The 25,001-nt window shown below is 42.1% G+C and overlaps 1 protein-coding gene across 5 annotated transcripts in view; it reads right to left on the reverse strand.

Moving 5' to 3' along the window:
* Positions 1–1,612: 1,612 nt before the first annotated feature.
* LOC112260245 (abl interactor 1) overlaps positions 1,613–25,001 on the reverse strand; it is a 46,018-nt gene continuing 22,629 nt past the window's right edge. For 4 of the 5 annotated variants that reach the window (XM_024435185.2, XM_024435187.2, XM_024435188.2 and 1 more), the window contains 9 exons: positions 24,345–24,521; positions 19,059–19,073; positions 18,567–18,694; positions 18,244–18,384; positions 12,483–12,583; positions 11,364–11,573; positions 7,001–7,087; positions 2,531–2,725; positions 1,613–2,116 (listed from right to left, as the gene is read on the reverse strand). In XM_024435185.2, the coding sequence (XP_024290953.1) occupies positions 1,941–2,116; positions 2,531–2,725; positions 7,001–7,087; positions 11,364–11,573; positions 12,483–12,583; positions 18,244–18,384; positions 18,567–18,694; positions 19,059–19,073; positions 24,345–24,521 (1,230 nt within the window). In that variant the 3' untranslated portion in view covers positions 1,613–1,940. The remainder of the gene's footprint in view (positions 2,117–2,530; positions 2,726–7,000; positions 7,088–11,363; positions 11,574–12,482; positions 12,584–18,243; positions 18,385–18,566; positions 18,695–19,058; positions 19,074–24,344; positions 24,522–25,001) is intronic. The other variant, XM_024435186.2, reaches the window with a different exon arrangement.

Here is a 25,001-nt window from a genome sequence, read left to right on the forward strand (position 1 = left end):
CTTGGCGTCAGTCTCTGACTGTGGTGGTATGTAAACAGCTGCAAAGAATATAGATGAAAACTCTCTCGGTAGGTAATGTGGTCTGCAGCTTATCATGAGAAACTGTACCTCAGGCGAGCAATGGCTCGAGACTTCCTTAGATGTTGTGCACCAGCTGTAAAATACATAGACCGCCGCCCCTTATCTTACCACACGCCGCTGTTCTATCCTGCCGGTACATCGTATAACCAGCCAGCTGTATGTTGATATTGTCGTCGTTCAGCCACGACTCCTTGAAGCATAAGATGTTACAGTTATTAAAGTCTGGTTGGTAGTTTAATCTTCCCAATAACTCGTCAATTTTACTGTCCAAAGATAGCATGTTTGCAAGCAGAATTGAGGCGAGTGGGGGTTTATTCAATCGTCTCCTACTCCTCAGAAGGCAGCCCGCCCTCTGGCCTCTCTTTCTCCGCCTCCGCATCACGCAGTTCACTGGGGTCGGGGCCTGTTTCCGAGGGAGCCGTATATCCTCCGCCTCGGGCTTATCAGAGTCGTGAAAGAAGAAAATGGAGTCTGCTAGTCCGTGGTGAGTAATCGCAGTCCTGATGTCTAGAAGTTATTTTCAGTTATAAGAGACGGTAGCGGCAACATTATGTACAAAAATAGTTTTAAAAACTAAGTCACAAACAACGCAGATAAACAAACAAAAAACACAATCGGTTGTGGGCAGGTAAAACGTCTGCCTTCTGCTCCGGCGCCATTTTATAAAGACACGGCCCGGGATCGAACTCGGTTCTGTAGTGACACCTCTTGAGAGGATCTGCAGAGAAGAATGGGAGAACTCCCCAAATACAGCTGTGCCAAGATTGTAGCGTCATACCCAAGAAGACTCAAGGCTGTAATCGCTGCCAAAGGTACATAAACAAAGTCTTTGAGTAATGGGTCTGAATACTTATGTATATGTGATATTTAAGTTGTTGTTTTTTTCTAAATGAGCAAAAATGTATAAATACCCGTTTTTGCTTTGTCATTATGGAGGATTGTGTGTAGATTAATGAGGAAAAAATTACATTAATCAATTCTAGAAAATGGCTGTAACATAACAAAATGTTAAAAATGTCAAGGGGTCTGAATACTTTCCAAATGCACTGTATAAATACAGTACAAGTAAAAAATATGGACACACTTACTCATTCAAGGTTTTTTCTTTATTTTACTATTTTATACATTGTATAATAATAGCGAAGACATCAAAACTATGAAATAACACATATGGAATCATGTAGCAACCAAAAAAGTGTTGAACAAATCAAACATATTTTATATTTGAGATTCTTCAAAGTAGCCACCCTTTGCCTTGATGACAGCTTTGCACACTCTTGGCATAAACTTTTTTTTTGGTTACTGCATGATTCAATATGTGTTATTTCATAGTTTTGATGTCTTCACTATTATTCTGCAATGTAGAAAATAGTAAGACCCTTGAATGAGTAGGTGTGTCCAAACGTTTGACTGATACTGTAAACAAAACTAAATAACTTCACCAGAAATAAGAAAATTAATGTTCATATCTTTTAGCATTAAAAACTCCTATTCCCTATCCCTTGGCCCACCTCCCCAACCCACCCCTCCCCTCCCTCCAACATGTAGCATAGTAAATTGAATATTTAGCTTGTTTTGTAACATTGCAATTTGGACACTGACAAAAACGAACATTTGGTCACTCATGTCGCAATGCACTTCTTTATGTTTGTTTGTTTGTTTATTCTTTCTTATTTTTTTTCTGAAAGTAAGATTGACGTTTTTCTGTGTGGATAAGAGATGGGGGGCTTTCAGGACAATTTGACCGTGCAAAACAAATGCCAAAATCTTACTAAAAGCTACCTTATCGTTTCAAATACTAAACTCAGCACGTTTCTTTGTAACATCCTGGCGTTTTTGCACTGTTAATATGGCCGCCCTTAGTCTGCATAGTGCATGATAGACTCTACGTAGTTGCCGGGGAAGAGGCCAGTGACACCGTTGCAGACGCCCTCGTACCAGCCGTCGTCGTTCTTCTTGATGATGTAGATGATGGAGCCCTCCATGAAGGACAGTTCGTCCTCCTTGTCCTTGGAGTAGTCATAAATGGCCACCACTGTAAAAAACATTTGATTTATTTATTTAACTGGGTAAATTATTGAGAACAGATTCTCTTTTACAATAACAACCTGACCATAGACAGAACAGAGTGAGGGGGAACAGCTGGTGGGAATAGGGCTGTACGTGAAATAATTACTTAAAGAGATACAGCACTATAATATGGTATAGTATAATATAGTAGGCCTACACCCAAGAGTGACAATTTGTGGGTGTTCCTTAGTAGTATCTGTACTGTAACTGTCCTATACTACTTAATTGGTCCTTTGGATTTGGATAAGTATGATACTTTGTCTCCACATACATTTGTTTTGCACTGTTTAAAACAAGCTTATAACAGCATGTAAATCATGCTCAAACTGGTATCAGTGTATGACGTCACTAAAGTTCCGGGGGTACCAGTCAAACTCACCCTTCTCTACGTAGGACTTGGGGGCCCAGTGGGGGTCTTCGTCAGCATAAGGGTCATTGTAGTGCACCACGGCCGCCTCCTCATCCCCCTGGTAGTCCACTGGTGGGGGCGGTGGAGGGGGCGAGGGCGAGGGCTCCTCAAACATGACAATGTCCTCGGGAGGGGGCGGTGGAAGGGGGTCCGGGCTGTCTGTTACTGAACAGGAGGGGAGAGGAAAATAAATTTGACATTATGGAAGCACAATTTCATAGTGTCTGTTATATTTCTGTTATAGTAATTATATTTATTTGTGTGATATCAATAGCGCTCGCTAGCTTGTAGTGCCAAAAAAAACGGAAATGAGTTACCTCTGATTCGTTCAGCCATTCCTATGGGGAAAGAATAGGGTTTTGGGATAAACGTTGAAAATAAGGTCTGAACTTAACACAGCCTTGGCAGATCTTATACGTTTTGTTCAATGAGATAATACCAGTCAGTTAACATTACCTTTATGCTTTGTGCTTTGTTTAACCACATAAATGCTTAAAAATTCACAAAAAAGTGATGCTAGCTGTTAGCTGATGAAGATGATCTCCTAGAACAAAACGTATGAGATCTCCTAAGCCTGTGTTTATCACACATACCTTATTTCCGGCGTATATCCAAAAACCCTATCAAAAACATTGCTCATTTCCCCATAGGCTTTGTCCAACGAACCATGGCGGAGTTAGTCCCTACAAAAAGATGCCATTATAATTTCTCTATACTATGGCCTGGGGTTTCACCTGACCATGTGACCTGACCAGGAAAAACTCCTAAATATATACACTGTAGCGTAAACAGGAACAACTGTTTAAGTTTATTTCCAAAATGCTATATCCACACATTTTTCATATTTGTGTTTTTTCATCAGAAATGATTTCTTATGGATACCTTAATATATGTGTAAAATATGACTGTTCTCTGATTTTTAATTAATTGAGTTTCAATGTTTTTTTTGCTAAACACTACATAGCCATTGTTCAGCTGGAATGCAATGTTTGTATCCTGTACATTTTACTGTGATATGTGGTTGTCTCACCTAGCTATTTTAAGATGAACACACTTACTGTAAGTCACTGGATAAGAGGATCTGCCTAATAACTAAAATGTCAAATGTAAATGTTTTACATACAGATCTCATATTGCTGTATTGAATTATAATTCTTTACAAATAATTATATTGATGTCATAAATATATCATTTGTAGATTTCTTTATTAAAAATGAAGTTATTTGCTACATTTGACTGTGTAAAACCTAGCAGTACTACTTATTTCTCTGACAGTGAGGCAGATATATAGCATTTTGCAAAAAAACAAGCTAATTTGTCTCTCTGAAATGAAACCATCAAGTGATAGATTTGAAACAAATGTCTGTCACAACCCCATGCCATGATGAAATAGTGAAAAAAATACACCAATCTCTTTCATGGTTTCTTTAAACAATAAAAGCTAATTATAACATTTCTGAAATGGTCTTAGCTCCTCCACTCCAAACTGAACAAATAACTTAAATCTGCCCCTACCAGTGTGTTGCTCCTTAACATCATACAAACAAAACATGAATTCATATAGAGGGAGTGTACAAAACATTAGGAACACCTGCTCTTTCCATGACAGACTGACCAAGTGAATCCAGCTATGATCCCTTATTGATGTCAACTGTTAAATACCACTTAAATCAGTGTAGATGAAGGGGAGGAGACAGGTTAAAGAATGATGTTTAAGCCTTGAGACAATTAAGAAAATATTTAAGTGCCTTTGAACAGGGTATGGTAGCAGGTGCCAGGCACAGTCAAGAACTGCAACACTGCTGGGTTTTTTACTCTCAACAGTTTCCAGTGTATCAATAATGGTCCACCACCAGCACTGGAGTCAACATGGGCCAGCATTCCTGTGGAACGCTTTCGACACCTTGTAGAGTCCATGACCCGACGAATTGAGACTATTCTGAGGGCAAAAGTGGGTGCAACTCAATATTAGGAAGGTATTCCTAATGTTTTGTACACTCAGTCTATATTACATTCTATTCTACCAGTATTCTATTCCATTCCATTATATTCTACCTGTATTCTATTCTACCGCAATTGTATTCTATTATACCAATATTCCTGTCTATTCTATTCAATTACATTCTATGCCATGCATGAGCCTGATCTTTCAGACGTGTGATGACCTATACTGGCCAGCAGATAGCATGACAGAACAGTGTCTTCTCTTATTATACCATGCATTCGGAAAGTATTCAGATCTCTTGACTTTTTCCACATATTGTTACGTTACAGCCTTATTCTGAAATTGATTAAATCATTTTTTCCCCCTCATCAATATACACACAATGCCCCAGAATGACAAAGGAAAAACAGGTTTTTGGAAATAGTTGCAAATGTATTACAAATAAAAAAATGAAATATCACATTTACATAAGTATTCAGACCCTTTACTCAGTACTTTGTTGAAGCACCTTTGGCAGCAATTACAACCTCAATTCTCAAGCTCGGCACACCTGTATTTGGGGAGTTTCTCCCATTCTTCTCTGCAGATCCTCTCAATCTCTGTCAGGCTGGATGGGGAGCGTTGCTGCATAGCTATTTTCAGGTCTCTACAGAGATGTTCAATCGGGTTCAAGTCCGGGCTCTTGCTGGGCCACTCAAGGACATTCCGAGACTTGTCCAGATGCCACTCCAGCATTGTCTTGGCTGTGTGCTTAGTGTCGTTGTCTTGTTGGAAGGTGAACCTTCGCCCCAGTCTGAGGTCCTGCGCATTTTCATCAAGGATCTCTCTGTACTTTGCTCTGTTCATCTTTCCCTCAATCCTAACTAGTCTCCCAGTCCCTGCCGCTGAAAAACATACCCACAACATGATGCTGCCTTCAGGCCAAAGAGTTCAATCTTAGTTGCATCAGACCAGAGAATCTTGTTTCTCATGGTCTGAGAGTTCTTTGGGTGCCTTTTGGCAAACTCCAAGCGGGCTGTCATGTGCCTTTTACTGAAAGGCCTGATTGGTGGAGGGCTGCAGAGATAGTTGTCCTTCTGGAAGGTTCTCAAATCTTCACAGAGGAACTCTAGAGCTCTGTCAGAATGACCATTGAGTTCTTGGTCACCTCCCTGACCAAGGCCCTTCTCTCCCAATTGCTCAGTTTGCCCAGGCGGCCAGCACTAGGAAGAGTCTTGGTGGTTCCAAACTTTCTCCATTTAAGAATGATGGGGCCACTGTGTTCTTGAGGACCTTCAATTCGGCAGACATGTTTTGGTACCCTTCCCCAGATCTGTGCCTTGATACAATCCTGTATCTGAGCTCTACGGAAAATTACTTCAACCTCAAGGCTTAGTTTTTGCTCTGACGTGCACTGTCAACTCCGTGTGCCTTTCCAAATCATGTCCAATCATGAATTTACCACAGGTGGACTTCAATCAAGTTGTAGAAACAGCTCAAGGATGATCAATGGAAACAGGATGTACCTGAGCTCAATTTCGAGTCTCATAGTAAAGGCTCTGAATACTTATGCAAAGAGGGTATGTCTGTTTTTTCTTTTTAATACATTTGCAAAAATGTCTAAAAACCTGTATTCGTCATTATGGGGTATTGTGTGTAGATTGATGAGAATGGTTATTTAATCCATTTTAGAATAAGGCTGTCACGTAACCAAATGTGGAAAAAGTAAACGGTTCTGAATACTTTCCGAATCCACTGTATGCATAAAACAGACACAGTAGTTCAGATATGGCTAGTAGGGTTTCTTGAGGTGAAATGCAAATGCAAAATAAGGAAAGTAAGGATCAAACTGTCATTTGAAAGCTGGATTAACGACTAAAGTCACCTGGACAAGGAAACAGCTGCTGTGTACAGTAGGGATTGGGAGGATCCCTGAGACGTGCCCTGTCTGATTAAAACCGTGTTTGACTTGGCTGACACTATGCTGTTTTCCAAACGTTAAGTCACGTGTTTTCAGTGGACAAAGGTAGAACCATATAACTCTCACCACTGTCTCTCAGTGACCATGGCAACAGACAAAACATTGGAGGGGTGTGTCTAAAGGCAGTAGCCAGCGTACGAGAAAGGCATGACAGACACAGCATAAAAGAGCACTAATAGGCGACAGTGTGAAATGTAAGGCTGAGGTGCTGTTACCTGTGTGTGCGTTGGTTCTTCTATTCTTTTGGGGAACTAAAATTGCCAAATGTCCCCACAAGGATAGAAAAACAAGGAAAATTCTCTCTCGTGGAGACATTTCTCACGTCCCCATGAGGACAAAGGCTATTTTAAGCTCAGGGGTTAGGGGTTAAAATGACGGTTAGGTTTAGTTTTCGGGTTTGGTTAGGGGAATGGTAAGGGTTAGCTTTAGGGAAAATAGGATTTTAAATGGAAATAAATTGTAGGTCCCAACGGGGATAGAAGAACATAACGTGTGTGTGTGTGTGTGTTTGATTGTGTGCGTATGTGTTACTTACTGGTCTCCTGTACTCTGGCCACAAAGCCCGTCAGAGGAATCTGAGGAGTCAGCTGGACCATAGGAGGGGGAGGAGGAGCCACAGACACTAAATGCAGCAACACAGACAGGCAGACAGATGGACATACCAGAGAGAGGGAAAGAAAGCGAGATAGGGAGATGGAAGGAGAAACACAGGAAAAATATGCTTGTCAGAGAGCAAAACAAAGCAGTAAGAGTGCATACCCACTTAAGAGTATTTTGTTCTCTCAATTCAACCACTGGAACTTGTGATCTATCTAAAGGATAGCCAAAGCTTTTATCTATGATAGTGGCTTGCAATTTACTGATATACAAAGTGCAGTTCTGTAACAAGACAATAAGAAAGCTAAGCGAATAGAAAGGCAGTGTGGGACGCTGTGACCCCATTAGCTCATAGACACCAAAACCTACCCTTCAGGCAAAGCTGGTTGAAATTACGTTTTTACAACCACAAACTGGTTGAAATTATGTTATTACAACAAACTGGTTGAAATTAGGTTATTTTGATGTTATTTGAACCAGTTTTGCCTACTGGCTATATAAACAAACAACATTCAGCATTGGCAGCATGATATTTAACAGTATACTTACTATACAGTGTTTATTTGTGTTGTAACAATTTAGTTTCACCAATTATTATTACCAAATGTCCTCGGTTTCTTTGGGATTAATTGAAATGAACACCATGAGGTACCATTTCATACAGAGTAGTCCCCAATGTTATAGGAATTATTTTAAATAAGTGTCAAAATGTATTTCGTATTGTGTAATAATACCAACTTCTAGTTTACTGTGCAATAAAATGCAAACAGCTACACTGTGCATTTCTGTTCTTCAGTTGAAAAATACACGTTTTTTTATGACACTCCTTTGTCTTCCGACAGGTTGCATAACTCATATCTTACGTAAGACAATGATTATGCCCTTCATTGAATGACCGTCACCCTAACCCCTGTACAGTGTTGTAATGATTGTTCCCACCCAAAGACATGATGTCATAAAGCAGTGGTTCCCAACATTTTTTGATCAGTGACACACCTTGATGGGCTAAAAAATGATGTGGCACACCAAAACTTTTTCTAATCATGTATTATGTGTTAATGACCTTCATCTCATCCATACTGCAAATAATTCATTTTCTGTGACAACCATTTTTTCATAGATTAAATTGGGTGTATTTAACCTATTTTCATAGTTTCTTTGGCCCACTCATGATGGTTCATTTGTGTGTACCCCTTTAAGAGCATCCCGCAAATCTCAGATAGAAAGGAAAACATGTAGCTCTTGTAAAATAGGTCATACTTTGAACGGAAAGGTCTAGAAACGAGCGGTTTCCTGCATTGTAAAGGTGCATCCACAGGCACAAAGCCAAGCTCCGTTTGTTTCTATGGAAGAGGCTGTGGTACTGCTAAGCCTCAGACCTGCCTGTGTTAATGGTTCTCACAGGCAAAGTAAAATGATACTAATTTCTTTGCTCATGATACGCGCCCCTCAAATGATCCAAATGTAAAAACAGCTGCAGCGCACCGGGCTTGAAACAACGATACAGATTTGTAACCATGTGTGCCATTCAATCAATGGATTATCTGATTGATTTTCTTTCTACCGGCACTGGTGCCCCCAAGTCAAAATCCCACGTTCATTCCACAGGTAACATTTATAAGCGAGTGTTATCAAGAATTGGAAAAGTTTTGCGGCACACTGGTTGAAAACCACTGTCATAGAGGGTGACTCATCATCATGAGGGTGATTTTCCTCTCTGACTCCCGGGGCATAAATCAGCAGTAATGAAATGGTTGTCTCTCAACTAGTCACGTCTGATTTATTTTTGCCGCCATAGAGCTGCCTTCAGATACATAGATCAGTCACTGTCTCTCCTCACCAGACTAGTCTACCTCTTATGGGTCAATGTTATGTGTGAGAGCTAACAGTGATACTGTATGCCTTGGTTTTATGTTTGCGACGTTTGTCCTAAATCTCCTCGTCTGACAGCTAATGTCGGCGTGTGTATATGTGTGTCCTGGATTTCCCTTTGTCTAACTGCTAATGTGAGTGTGTGTGGATTTATTTCCTCTTCCTCTTTTACCTGCAATTTTTTTATTTTTTATTTTACCTTTATGTGTACAGGTTTTTTTCTCATTGAGATAACATCTCTTTTCCAAGAATGATGTGTTAGATGTTTCTGATTTGAAATTAACCTGAGGGCTGCATGATACACTAAATCAAATGCTCTCGGGGTAGTGGCTGAGGCCTGCATATATTATATATAACATCACTAAAATCTAAAACCGACAGTAATGTACATCGTACCAGCTCCTTCCTGGCCTCAAAAGAAAAACAAGCCTTATGCCGGTAATACAATCCTATTTTCAGCTTGAGCTTCCTTATCAAGTTCTACACATGCACAGTGAAGCTCAGCTTATCGTCAACCCACACACCCAAATATTTGTACACTTTAACTTGCTCTATAGTATGTCCAGCACATGTAGCAATGACATGATTTGTAACATGCCTGGCATTTGAAAAAACCATGCATTTTGTTTTACCCGAATTTAGAATCAGCTTTAAATCATACAGATTCTGTTGTATGATGTTAAATGCTCTTTGGGCATTTTCAAAGGTAAAGATACACAACTACCACTTGAATAAAGAACAGTATAATCTGCATAAAAATGAACATCCGCTGTTTCAATAAGATCCCCAATGTTGTTGATATACAAAATGAACAACAGTGGGCCCAAAATAGAACCTTGCGGAACACCTGAGCACACCTCTATGGACACAGATTTACAACCATCCGCCATTACACATTGTGTATGATTTGATAGGTAATTTATAAACCAATCTAGAGTATGACCAGTAATTCCACAACATCTTAACCTTTGCACTAACACAGCATGGTCCACGGTGTCAAAAGCCTTCGACAAATCAGTAAAAGCAGACACACAATGTAACTTCTTATCAAGAGCACAGTGGATGTCATTTAAAACCTTCAATGTTGCTGAAACAGTGCTGTGGCCAGACCTAAAACCTGATTGCATTCCATTTAAGATGTTGTTTTCTTGGAAGTAGACCTTTAGCTGCCTACTAAATAAGGACTCCAGTACCGTTGACAGTACAGACAATTTTGATATGGGTCGATAGTTGTCAAGTAGCGAAGGATCTCCACCTTTCAGGAGAGGCAGTACAAAAGCAGATTTCCATAACTTGGGGATTCCCTTAACATTAAAAATACATGTTCAGGGGGGAGCAATGATGTCAGCAGCTAGGTGTAGGAGGCGGGGGTCTAGTTCATCAGGGCCAGGGGATTTTTTAAAATCAATTTCTTTCAGGGCTTTACACACTTCTGAAACAGAGAAGGATGAAAAGGAGAACCTGGTGAAGGAGTGCACAGGGATGTCATGTACATTCATAGGGGGCTCAATTGTACCATTGACCTTTTCAAATAAACTGCCTGCATCTAAAAAATGCGTATTCAAGGCTTTCAGAATGGAGGTTCTCTCAGTTACAATCTGTGTATCGACCAACAATTGTTTGGAAAGCTGTGTATCTTTTTTGCACTCCAAACCCTTCACTACTTGCCAACATTTGGATGGATTATTTACATTTTGTGAAGTAGATTTCAGGTAGTGGTCTGCTTTCAATTTATGGATCATAGCTACACCCATATTTAGAAGATGTTTAAAAGCCTTCCAATCATCTGGCAAACCAGTCCCTCTTGCTTTAGCCCACATAGCATTTAGTTCCCTTATGATTTTTGTAAATTCCTTAGTAAACCAAGGGTTCTCTTTGCCCTTAATCCTGAATCTTTTAAAAGGGGCATGCCTATTGCATATATGTGGAAGTGGAAGTAAGAAAAGGCTAGTTCAACACCAGGGATTAATTCCATTCTATTCCATTCAATGCTAGATACATCATGTAAAAAACCTTGAATATCAAACCGCTTCAAGTTTCTTTTCGTAACAACACGTGGAGATTTCTTAGGAATTTTACCATCTCTCACACAGGCAATAGCACAGTGATCACTTCACATGTCATTTGCAAAAATACCCGAAGCATTAAAACGATGGAGAGTATTGGTTAAGATCAAATCAAAGAGGATTTCAGAGGATATTTTATATTCAACCTAGTTACACTGTTGACAATCTGTAGGCTAATTAAAGTGAGCTACCTCAAACTGACTCCTATCCAGGACACACTGAATCGACGGTCTATTGATGTTGCTCTTTGGTCGGTTACAAACATTCAACCATAATCCAACTACGGTCTATTAACTTTCTTCTTTGGTCGGACATAATATTACTTCAACCATAATCCAACAAAAATGATTCCCGTGGTCTTACCTAAGTTCTGGGGGTATGCGGGTCCCCCGTTGAGGTGGGGCTGCTGGGACATGGAGAAATGGGAGCTGCCGGAGGGCGCCCGGCGGTAGGTACCTGTGGCCGACACCATGGAGGCTGAGGTGGCGGTGGAGTTGTGGCGGGAGACCTGCCTCGAGATGGTGCCAAACTGGGACATGGGGATGGGACCCAGGCCTGGGCCCTGGGGGACTGCTGCAGTCGTTGTTGAGGTGGGGAGAGAGGGACGGAGAAAAAAGGTAAGGAAAGGAGAGTGAGAGAGTTAGTGAATTCACTGAAGTTGGCCCGGTCTTAACTGCACTTATTTAGTGTGTGGTTGGATGGAAGTGACTCAGCTGTGGCTGGTGTACAACAACCAACCAGACAGAAAAAAAGAGTTCCATGAGAAGATATACTGTGCTGCCAAAATATCATCAAAATATGCATATGAATCTAGATCTAAATGGACAGCTGAATTGTATGGAAAACTGATGCATAATATGAGGCTAAAACAAACAGACAAATACCATTGTTTGCAAAAAGAGATGCCAAATTGACAGAACAAATAGGCAGCTAAGCGTATGAATATGAAAATATTAGCTGACACAATAACCAGACACATGCTAAGTTGAAGACAGGAAAAGGCCTGATAGAAATAAACAGAAAGGACAGCTAAATGCTATGCTAAACAAAATAAGAAGCTAAGATAACAGAATGGAAAGCTAAATGCTAAGCTAACAAAGAAGAAAAGGTACCAAAAATAGAAGTCTAAATTCTAAGCTAAGGTACCAGAGATCCTATACAGAATGGAAGGCTGAATATTAAGCTAACAGAAAAGCTAGACAGAAAGGCTAATGCTAAGCTAACAGAATGAAAAGGCTAAAATGCTACACTACCAATAGGTTAACAGAGAAGCTAATTTGACAGAACCGACAGCTAATTGCTGAACTAAACAATGTTAACAGAGAAGCAAACAGAATGGAAGGCTGAATGCTAAACTAGGCTAAAAGAGAAGCTAATTCAATGGAATGGACACCTAAATACTAAGCTAGCAAAGAATCTACAATAATAGAATGGCTAGTTAAATGCAAAGCTAATCTAAAGGAGAAGTATCGCTGGGCTCACCTGGTCCCAGGCTGGGAGGGGAGGGAGTGGGCACGGCCAGAGGAACACTTATGCTGCTGCCACCGCTGTTCTCTCGCCCGCCACTACCCCCACTGCTGCCACTGCACAGAGAGAGAGAGAGAGACAGCGAGAGAGAGAGAGAGAGAGAGAGAGAGAGAGAGAGAGAGAGAGAGAGAGAGAGAGATGGTGGGGAAGAAATTGGGATGGGGAAGAGGTAAAGAGGGAGTCATAGAGAGAGAGAATAAAAGAAAAGGATGACAAAAGAAGTGAGAGTGTCAGAAAATCTGTAATTATAATGTCAGCATGAGCTCCTATCACAATTCAGCTGTAGAACATAATGGGCTCTATTTTAACAAACTTAACACAATGGCAAGTCTTAGACTGGTGGTAGCTCTATAGGTCCGGGGGTGTCTCAGAATTTGTTTTGCTATTTTCCCTGCAGGACTTATGAGCGCAAAAGCTAACGGAGGTGCGAATAGGCTGGGTTATGATGAACACATTTGTTGTAGTTTTGTCGAGGCTTGACTCTTCACTGGCCAATCAGAACATGCTCTGTCCCTATATATGTGGCTTCTTCAAGTTGTGTATTTACATTTTTTTAATGTATTGCGTTGTCATCAACTCCAATTCTAATGTTAGTCCGTTATAACCTAGTCTGATAAATAGCCAACAAAAACAAAATAACAACATTTGGGGCTATCCTATCTTTGCTAAATATGTTGAAAATGTTAACACTCCACATTATTCTAAGTTATTTCATGGCTTGAATATGTAAATATACAGTTGAAGTTGGAAGTTTACATATACCTTCGCCAAATACATTTAAACTCAGATTTTCGTAAAAAATCATCAGTTAGGAGCACCACTTTATTTTAAGAATGTGAAATGTCAGAATGATAGTAGAGAGAATGATTTATTTCAGCTTTTATTTATTTCATCACATTCCCAGTGGGTCAGAAGTTTACATTCACTCAATTGGTATTTGGTAGCATTGTCTTTAAATTGTTTAACTTGGGTCAAATGTTTCAGGTATTTTGTGAAGTGCACCAGTCCCTCCTGCAGCAAAGCACCCCCACAACATGATGCTGCCACCCCCATGCTTCACGGTTGGGATGGTGTTCTTCAGCTTGCAAGCCTCCCCCTTTTCCTCCAAACATAACAATGGTCATTATGGCCAAACAGTTCTATTTTTGTTTCATCAGACCAGAGGACATTTCTCCAAAAAGTATGATCTTTGTCCCCATGTGCAATGGCAAACTGTAGCGGTTTCTTCCTTGCTGAGCGGCCTTTCAGGTTATGTCGATATAGGACTCGTTTTTACTGTGGACATAGATACTTTTGTTCCGGTTTCCTCCAGCGTCTTCACAAGATCCTTTGCTGTTCTGGGATTGATTTGCACTTTTCGCACCAAAGTACTTTCTTTCTAGGAGACAGAACGCGTCTCCTTTCTGAGCAGTATGACAGCTGTGTGGTCCCGTGGTGTTTATACTTGCGTACAATTGTTTGTACAGATGAACGTGATACCTTCAGGAATTTGGAAATTGCTCCCAAGGATGAACCAGACTTGTGGAGGTCTACAATCTTTTGTCTGAGGTCTTTGCTGATTTCTTTTGAATTTCCCATGATGTCAAGCAAAGAGGCACTGAGTTTGAAGGTAGGCCTTGAAATAAATCCACAGGTACACCTCCAATTGACTCAAATTATGTCAATTAGCCTATCAGAAGCTTGTAAAGCAATGACATCATTTTCTGGAATTTTCTAAGCTGTTTAATGGCACAGTCAACTTAGTGAATGTGAACTTCTAACCCACTGGAATTGTGATAAGGTGAATTATAAGTGAAATAATCTGTCTGTAAACAATTGTTAGAAAAATTACTTGTGTCATGCACAAAGTAGATGTCCTAACTTACTTGCCAAAACTATAGTTTATTAACAAGACATTTGTGGAGTGGTTGAAAAACTAGTTTTAATGACTCCAACCTAAGTGTATGTAAACTTCTGACTTCAACTGTATACATAGCATCCACACTGATATTGGGGCTTTATTTTTTATATTGAACCTTTATTTAACTAGGCAAGTCAGTTAACTTCTTACGGATGAAATTCCGCTAACAGCCAGAGAAAGTGCAGGGCGCCAAATTCAAAACAACAGAAATCTCAAAATTAAAATTCCTCAAACATACAAGTATTATACACCATTTTAAAGATAAACTTGTTGTTAATCCCACCACAGTGTCCGATTTCAAAAAGGCTTTACGACGAAAGCATACCATGCATTATGTTAGGTCAGCGGCTAGTCACAGAAAAACAGCCATTTTTCCAGCCAAAGAGAGGAGTCACAAAAAGCAGAAATAGAGATAAAATTAATCACTAACCTTTGATGATCTTCATCAGATGGCACTCATAGGACTTCTTGTTACACAATACATGTATGTTTTGTTCAATAAAGTTCATATTTATATCCAAAAATCTCAGTTTACATTGGCGCGTTATGTCAGTAATGTTTTGCTTCCAAAATATCCAGTGATTTTGCAGAGAACCACATCAATTTACAGAAATACTCATCATAAATGTTGATGAAAATACAAGTGTTATGCATGGAATTAAAGATATACTTCTCCTTGATGCAACCGCTGTGTCAGATTTCAAAAAAGCTTTACGGAAAAGGCACACCATGCAATAATCTGAGTACAGCTCTCAGGCACCAAAACAAGCCATACAGATACCCGCCATGTTGTGGAGTCAACAGAAGTCAGAAATAGCATTATAAATATTCACTTACCTTTGATGATCTTCATCGGAATGCACTCCCAGTAATCCCAGTTCCACAATAAATGTTTGTTTTGTTCAATAAAGTCCATCATTTATGTCCAAATACCTCCTTTTTTTTGCGCGTTTAGTTCACAAATCCAAATTCACGAGGCGCAGGCACTTAGTCCAGGCGAAAAGTCAAAAAGTTCCATTACATTTCATAGAAACATGTCAAACAATGTATAGAATCAATCTTTAGGATGTTTTTATCATAAATCGTCAATAATGTTTCAACCGGACAATTCCTTTGTCTCTAGAAATGAAAAGGAACGCAGCTCACTCTCACGGCCGCGCGCATGACTTAGCTCATGGCATTCTGCCAGACCTCTTAGTCAAACAGCTCTTATTCGCTCCCTCTTCACAGTAGAAGCCTGAAACAAGTTTCTAAAGACTGTTGACATCTAGTGGAAGCCTTAGGAAATGCAATCGGACCAAATTCACACTATCTTGGATAGGCAAAGACTTGAAAACTTACAAACCTCAGATTTCCCACTTCCTGGTTGGGTTTTTTCTCAGGTTTTTGCCTGCCATATGAGTTCTGTTATACTCAGAGTCATCATTGAAACCGTTTTAGAAACTTCAGAGTATTTTCTACCCACATCTACTAATACTATGCATATCTTAGCTTCTGGGCCTGAGTAGCAATACTGTCCCACATACATAAGAAGTTAAGAACAAATTCTTATTTACAATGACGGCCTACCCCAGCCAAACCCGGACGACCCTGGGCCAATTGTGTGCCGCACTATGGGACTCCCAATCACGGCTGGATGTGATGGAGCCTGGATTCGACCCAGGGATTGCAGTGGGTATCCCAAATGTTGTCAATAGGCAAGATTACATTTACTTTGATAAGGCCTATAACGACAGTGAATAATTCCAATCAAATTCTAATAAAAACAAAACAACAACTTGTTTTAAATAGGCTGTTTCAATACAGTTGCAGGTTACCGTGGGCATATAATATTAAGGCAACAACGACTGGAGGGTTTTACGCATATTCAAAGTTTTCACAGAAGCTGGATAAATATCCGATATCAAGAGAAAGGGGAAATGTCCACTCAACTTTATACAGCTCCCAAATGTAATGTTTTATAAACTGTAAGGACCGACGCTGGAGATGAGAAGCAAGTACATGGGAGTGAATAAACAGACATCAAACAAAATGACATTACGACAATAATGAACAAAATGACATTACGACAATAATGCTGACACTGGGAACAAAACTGAGGAACAGACAGATATAGAGGGGGCAATCAACAACATGAAGGAGTCCAGGCGAGTCCAATGAGAGCAGATGCGCATAGTAATGGTGACAGGTGTGCGTAATAAAGGGCAGCCGAGGGAGAGAGGGAGCAGGGGTGACAGTACCGCCTCCCCCTATGGGCACCTGGCGTCCCACCTGGCGTCCCACTTGGGCGAGCCTGACGGGCCGGCCGAGGCATGGGCGCTGGACTAGCCGGTTGAGGAGTAGAAGCCCGACGAGCCGGCTAACGCGTGGGAGCCCGATGATCCGGCTGAGGTGTGAAAGCCTGACGATCCCTCTGAGGCAAGGGAACATGACGAGCCGGCTGAAGCTTGGGAGCCTGGCGGGCCGGCTGAGGCATGATGTGGGATGGGAGCCTGATGATCGGCTGAGGCATAGGAGCCCGACGAGCCGGCCGAGGCATGACGTGGCATGGGAGCCTGCCGAGCCAACCGAGGCAAGGAAACCTCTCGAGCCAGCTAAGGCGTGGAAGCCAGACGAGCCCGCTGAGGAACCCCCGGTTCCATCGGCGGCACCCAGACCCAACGTCACCACCAAAAACAAAAAACAAGATCTCCCTGATGCTTCAAATAGGGGTGTCAGTATTCTGTAAGGACCGACGCTGGAGACGAAAAGCAAGTACAGGGAGTGAACATTTAATGGAAAATGGACATCAAACAGAGAAAGGACAGCGTATGGACAGGGGAAACAAAATGACATTATGACAATAATACTGACACGGGAAACAAAACTGAGGAACAGACGATCAATCAACACTGTGAAGGAGTCCAGGTGAGTCCAATGAGCACAGATGTGCGTAATGATGGTGACAGGTGTGCGTAATGAAGGGCTACCTGTTGCTCGAGAGCAAGCACGGGAGCAGGCGTGACATAAACATAATGAACTAATTTACCAATCTAAAAAAATGCTGACATGGGCTAATTAAGTGACTGCTGATGCACAACCACATTTTGAAATTGCACCTTGTGTATTCTATTAATCTAACAGTAAGTTGAGACCCCGAAGTTGAGTCAACCCCCCCAAAATAAAAATTGGGTCCGGGGGCCACCAGCGGCCAATTCCTGGCCTAGTGTAAGGGTAGCCTGAGGAAGGCTTGGTTTTTAATCATATGAAATAAAAAGCAAGCAATAGTTAAAAGAAAAAAATGGGAGGTAGATAAAATAATGTAGGCCTACAGATAAAAAGGGGATGTCCGCTCACTGTTTTGCTGATCACAAACTTGATATTTTAATAAAGCTTTGTTGAATAAGATTTATTTCAAAGTAATCTCACGACCATTTATTGATCATCTTGGCTACTTGACGAACAAAAAAAGGAACACTTCTGAGGGACAAAAGAAATTCAGCCTTCATTGAGTGGAATGCTTTGTTTTTAATCACATGAAGGCTGCGGTAAACGGCTATTGAACTGCGAGTAAATCCGGCTACCGTGTGTAGAGACCAGCGGTCCCCTTTGTTGTCAGCACAAATGTTGTCATTAAAACATTGTTTGATTGGATGACAAGATGAACTGGGCTCATTGGTCAACCATGCAGGCTTTGTTGCTGGCAATACCTTTCAGATATAAAGAAAAGTCTGCAAAACGTTGGCTTCACCACGTCTTGGTTTGAAAGGTGTAAAACACACTAACACACACGCTCCAGTGACCCACTGCAAATTAGGGGTGTGCAGTGTGTTTTACCTGTGTGTTCTGGGTCTCTGGTTGAGGGAGGCAGTGCGTGCAGGGCTGTGCTGGCTGCCTAGTCGTGCTGGGCTGGTCATATAGTCGTTAGGCACCGTCGGAGGCTTGACTGGCTCCAGGGTCTTATATGGGGTGTTTCGCCTGGAGAGGACACACACATTTAGAACATTAAGTGTATGTCAACACAACACACACCAAAAACATTTTTGCATGTTAAGAAAACACACGTGCACAAACACACCAATAACTTAAGTGCACATCAGCACAACACAAGCTCACACAGGCACACACCCACTCATACACACATTTTTGGGATACCATACCCAAGAGTTCCACGACCAGCCATGGGTGGGCTCGGGGGTTTCTGTGTCGGTGGATTGGTCCTCGATAATGTCCCCCCTCCTCCTCCTCCTCCTCCTCCCCCCCTAGCTGGCTGGTTGTTGCCATGTTGCTATGAAAAAGAAAAACATGGATACTCAGTCATAGGTGGCCTACTGTTCAAACCTTTACAAAGGCAATTACTGTATGTTACATTGTGCAAGTATCTTATTACAGTACGGTGCAGTTTATAGTTAACATTTTGCTTTCACTTTTAGTGTTTTGTGATGGTATTGTGATGGTATCTATATTGTTTAATTGAGAGGTAATTTAGATCATTTGGAGACATAACAAGGACCTTATATTAGGACTACATTCTCTCATAAAGTTTTAATATACATACAACATATACTGATGTTACGAAATGAGGCGACTCAGAGTAATGGGGGCTTAGAGGGCCAAAGCATCATGGGTAGGGGGAGAAACACAGCTCTTACCTTGGCTTTAAGCCACTGAGTGCAGGCAGTAAAAAAGAGAAGAGAGACAAAAAAACAACATGCTCATTGGTTAAGAGTAGCAGGTGAGTAAGAACAAAGGGATTAACACGTGTGCTTATAGGTTAAATCAAATCAAATCAAATTTTATTTGTCACATACACATGGTTAGCAGATGTTAATGCGAGTGTAGCGAAATGCTTGTGCTTCTAGTTCCGACAATGCAGTAATAACGAACAAGTAATCTAACTAACAATTCCAAAAAACTACTGTCTTATACACAGTGTAAGGGGATAAAGAATATGTACATAAGGATATATGAATGAGTGATGGTACAGAGCAGCATAGGCAAGATACAGTAGATGATATCGAGTACAGTATATACATATGAGATGAGTATGTAAACCAAGTGGCATAGTTAAAGTGGCTAGTGATACATGTATTACATAAGGATGCAGTCGATGATATAGAGTACAGTATCTACGGATGCAGTCGATGATATAGAGTACAGTATCTACGTATGCATATGAGATGAATAATGTAGGGTAAGTAACATTATATAAGGTAGCATTGTTTAAAGTGGCTAGTGATATATTTACATCATTACCCATCAATTACCATTATTAAAGTGGCTGGAGTAGAGTCAGTGTCATTGACAGTGTGTTGGCAGTAGCCACTCAATGTTAGTGGTGGCTGTTTAACAGTCTGATGGCCTTGAGATAGAAGCTGTTTTTCAGTCTCTAGGTCCCAGCTTTGATGCACCTGTACTGACCTCGCCTTCTGGATGACAGCGGGGTGAACAGGCAGTGGCTCGGGTGGTTGATGTCCTTGATGATCTTTATGGCCTTCCTGTAGCATCGGGTGGTGTAGGTGTCCTGGAGGGCAGGTAGTTTGCCCCCGGTGATGCGTTGTGCAGACCTCACTACCCTCTGGAGAGCCTTACGGTTGAGGGCGGTGCAGTTGCCATACCAGGCGGTGATACAGCCCGCCAGGATGCTCTCGATTGTGCATCTGTAGAGGTTTGTGAGTGCTTTTGGTGACAAGCCGAATTTCTTCAGCCTCCTGAGGTTGAAGAGGCGCTGCTGCGCCTTCCTCACGATGCTGTCTGTGTGAGTGGACCAATTCAGTTTGTCTGTGATGTGTATGCCGAGGAACTTAAAACTTGCTACCCTCTCCACTACTGTTCCATCGATGTGGATGGGGGGGTGTTCCCTCTGCTGTTTCCTGAAGTCCACAATCATCTCCTTAGTTTTGTTGACGTTGAGTGTGAGGTTATTTTCCTGACACCACACTCCGAGGGCCCTCACCTCCTCCCTGTAGGCCGTCTCGTCGTTGTTGGTAATCAAGCCTACCACTGTTGTGTCGTCCGCAAACTTGATGATTGAGTTGGAGGCGTGCGTGGCCACGCAGTCGTGGGTGAACAGGGAGTACAGGAGAGAGCTCAGAACGCACCCTTGTGGGGCCCCAGTGTTGAGGATCAGCGGGGAGGAGATGTTGTTGCCTACCCTCACCACCTGGGGGCGGCCCGTCAGGAAGTCCAGTACCCAGTTGCACAGGGCGGGGTCGAGACCCAGGGTCTCGAGCTTGATGACGAGCTTGGAGGGTACTATGGTGTTGAATGCCGAGCTGTAGTCGATGAACAGCATTCTCACATAGGTATTCCTCTTGTCCAGATGGGTTAGGGCAGTGTGGTTGAGATTGCATCGTCTGTGGACCTATTTGGGCGGTAAGCAAATTGGAGTGGGTCTAGGGTGTCAGGTAGGGTGGAGGTGATATGGTCCTTGACTAGTCTCTCAAAGCACTTCATGATGACGGATGTGAGTGCTACGGGGCGGTAGTCGTTTAGCTCAGTTACATTAGCTTTCTTGGGAACAGGAACAATGGTGGCCCTCTTGAAGCATGTGGGAACAGCAGACTGGTATAGGGATTGATTGAATATGTCCGTAAACACACCGGCCAGCTGGTCTGCGCATGCTCTGAGGGCGCGGCTGGGGATGCCGTCTGGGCCTGCAGCCTTGCGAGGGTTAACACGTTTAAATGTCTTACTCACTTCGGCTGCAGTGAAGGAGAGACCGCATGTTTTCGTTGCAGGCCGTGTCAGTGGCACTGTATTGTCCTCAAAGCGGGCAAAAAAGTTATTTAGTCTGCCTGGGAGCAAGACATCCTGGTCCGTGACTGGGCTGGGTTTCTTCCTGTAGTCCGTGATTGACTGTAAGACCCTGCCACATGCCTCTTGTGTCTGAGCCGTTGAATTGAGATTCTACTTTGTCTCTGTACTGGCGCTTAGCTTGTTTGATAGCCTTGCGGAGGGAATAGCTGCACTGTTTGTATTCAGTCATGTTACCAGACACCTTGCCCTGATTAAAAGCAGTGGTTCACGCCTTCAGTTTCACACGAATGCTGCCATCAATCCACGGTTTCTGGTTAGGGAATGTTTTAATCGTTGCTATGGGAACGACATCTTCAACGCACGTTCTAATGAACTCGCACACCGAATCAGCGTATTCGTCAATGTTGTTGTCTGACGCAATACGAAACATCTCCCAGTCCACGTGATGGAAGCAGTCTTGGAGTGTGGAGTCAGAGTGAGAACTACAGCTGTGCTCATTGGTTAAGAGTAGCAGGGGAGTAAGACCTAAGGAGTAACACTTGGGCTCACTGGAGGAGACATAGTAAGAACTCTTGTACTTATTGGTTAAGACAAGAAAGATGACTAACACTTGTTTCATGTCATTATCATGTGTTGAGAGCCTGAGGGACATAAAATAGAATGAATATGAACACACAGCGTTAACTAGGGAATATATCATTTTCCCAAGTGGTGTCCCCTGCATTTTCTACTGTCAATTTTAAGCTGTGTGCAAACAACATTTCGGAACCACTGGATTAGAGAGTATTATTTTGTAACTATTCTAGTTAGGAATACAGTGAAAATATCATTTAAAAAGAGATAGAGGTAGCAGGGATAAAATACTTGAGTTCTCAATGATTAAGTTCCTGAATTAGCCTGAATAGTGAATTGTAACCTCTGAATTTCCTACTCTATTTATCCAACACCTAATATTGAACCTTATCAACGACAGCTAGCTCCCGCTAAAACCTGCACCCTAATTGAGATAGCTCACAGTTCAGTCTGTCAAATGCCTGATTTGGATTCTACTGGAAGCTAGCTGTTGTAATCAGTCAGTCAGTCAGTGTGGTCTAACACATGACTTGCGTTTACAGTGACTGGTTAGTCGACTACCCTGTCTCTCTAAAATGTCTCCTGATTCGTAATTGTTGCGAAGTTCCCTGGGCTGTCACTATGGATGTGTCTGTAGGGGGAAGACACACGCCTCCATCTCCAGGGGCAACTGTCTGTCAGTAATGACTATTGGGAGGATACCACGGTAACCGGGAGGCGAGGAGAGTGATTTGGTATTCATTGTTCAAGGCGAGCCCCCGGGGACTTCTCCTGTCCCAACGAAGGGGAAATAGGCTGTGAGAATGAGTTGGGCTAATGAGCTATTCACACGCGCATGCACACGTATACATACAGTACATGAGCCCCACACACACACCACACAAACCCCAATCCCATACATAACACACACACAAAATGCATGGCGCTCATACTACACAAGTCTGCTTAAACATACATCCAAAAACACACACACATCCAACCACTTGGGCCTCATCGGCATTAAAATGTGTATGTTTAATGGTATATCCACACACACACACACACACACACACACACACACACACACACACACACACACACACACACACACACACACACACACACACACACACACACACACACTGTTGTGGCACTGGGCTGATATCAATGGCTCTGAATTATTATAACACACAAATGTTTCGGTGGAGAGAGGGGAAATCTGAGAGGGCTCCCTCTCTGTCTGACTGTCTGTCAACCATGAAGCAGACACAGTGAAACCCGAGGAATCAAAATGGAGGTGCATCAGATTCAGTACATTGCACTACCGAGTCCTGAGAAGCATGAATCTGACAGCTTTCTGTACCAGACACAAGAAACTTATTTTAAAAGGTGCACTTCACCACTTTTTAACATCTCATATCCATTATCTTCAGCATCATACTAGTTTCTACATATGTGAACATTGTGAAACTTTTGTACGTTTTGTAGTCAAAAAGATGAGAAGAAAAGGTCAGAAGTAAAATACCCCATATGATTAGCTGGAATACGTTAACAGTACAGTACCAAAGTGTAGACCGAGAAGTCATATTGTAAATTTGGTCACCCTAGGAAACCCCGATATAGTGGACAGACATATCATATACTATATGCATGTATCCATTCACTAATTCTGTATGGCTGCAAATTCTCAAATCCATTTGTATCATGAGACTAAGACAAATGTGTTAATAGGGCCTCTTTTGGTTAGAATTGCTTTGCAGCGGATGTTAGAAGAATATCAACAAACAAACTCATTATCTAACATAAGACACAGTCACAGCAAGAGTAATATAGTGATTCATTCATGCATAGCACACCATGGCAAATAAAGGACTATCAATGACAGGCAGCAACCAATACACACAACAAGCTCAAAGTGAGAGAAAGAGAGAGAGGGAGGGAGGGAGGGAGGGAGGGAGGGAGGGAGGGAGGGAGGGAGGGAGGGAGGGAGGGAGGGAGGGAGGGGGAGGGAGGGAGGGAGGGAGGGAGGGAGGGAGGGAGGGATCCAAGGGAGGGAGAATAAAAAATGAGGACGGAACCGGAAGATAGCTGAAAGATTATTTTCCCACAATTCACGGGGGATATGATGGCGTCAGACTTCCCAGCCAGTAACCTCCTAGAGTTCTTGGACACAGACAGAGGTTAGAGGAGCCAAGCTTGTAACCACTGATGGCTTCGCCTACTACACTGACAGCTACAGTGTTATGTTAAATCTTCATACGCCCTACTGCACTTCATTAACTAAAAAGGGCAGTTTATTGATTAGCATGATTTAATTAAGTGGAAGTAATTAAATGGCAATAAAATGGCTAGACAGACCACTTACATGACTGTTCCAGGCGTGAATCTGGTGCTAATTGTGTGTTTGCCTCTCAGGAAAATGGATTTATACAAGGACTAGTACACACCTAAGGGAATGATGACTAACTGTGTAAGCCGAAACCAGCATGATTACTGGAGACGTCAATGCAGTATTACATATAGAGTAGTGTTTTTTTCTGAAAAAGTCAGTATGAGGCACTAGGGCTGAGGATGATGTGACTCCAGTCTGTTGCTTTTACTTTGAGAAGGGGGGGGGGGGCTCTTACTTTGACACCGTGGCCCACGTCGTCCAGCAGCGTGTAGTCAATGGGCTTCCTGATGTACCGGACTGGCCGCTCCATGTTGCCTGGGGCGATGATCTTGTGCGTGCGCGACGTGTTCTTGTTGGTGGTCAGGATGCCGATCTCTCGCCGTGCCACCTTCTCCTTGTGGATGTCCACTGTCTGAATGGAGGGATGGGGAGAGAGAGAGAGAGGATTATAGAAGCAAGGAAGAGGAAGGAGTGCTCTGCTAAATGTAATTACAGTGACTTTACACTGTCATATGTTTGGTGTGTTTGTCATAGATTTTTACTACAGTCTTAGATCATTACATTTTACTATGATTGTTTAACAGCTCCATTAAGTCATTTTTACGGCAGCATTAAGAAAGCGTATAAACTATTCATACTGATGGACTACAACAACAGTATTTCACATTTAGTGGCCCTTAGGGGTTGAAACAGGGAGGGACTGCCTGGAAATGTCCAATAACTCCACTGGACGTGTCCTTTTTTGTTGCAAAACGTTTTCCGACTGTGTGCCCTAATGAACACGACCAAAGAACACTGTCTTTAACTTCGAAAGACGACTCCCGTCTGGGTCAGTTGAAGCTGCGAGTGCTCCCCATATCCTTTTAAATTACAGTCATAAATGATATGATCT

Source organism: Oncorhynchus tshawytscha, linkage group LG10 (assembly GCF_018296145.1).
Source record: "Oncorhynchus tshawytscha isolate Ot180627B linkage group LG10, Otsh_v2.0, whole genome shotgun sequence".
In the NCBI taxonomy this organism is placed as follows: Eukaryota; Metazoa; Chordata; class Actinopteri; order Salmoniformes; family Salmonidae; genus Oncorhynchus; species Oncorhynchus tshawytscha.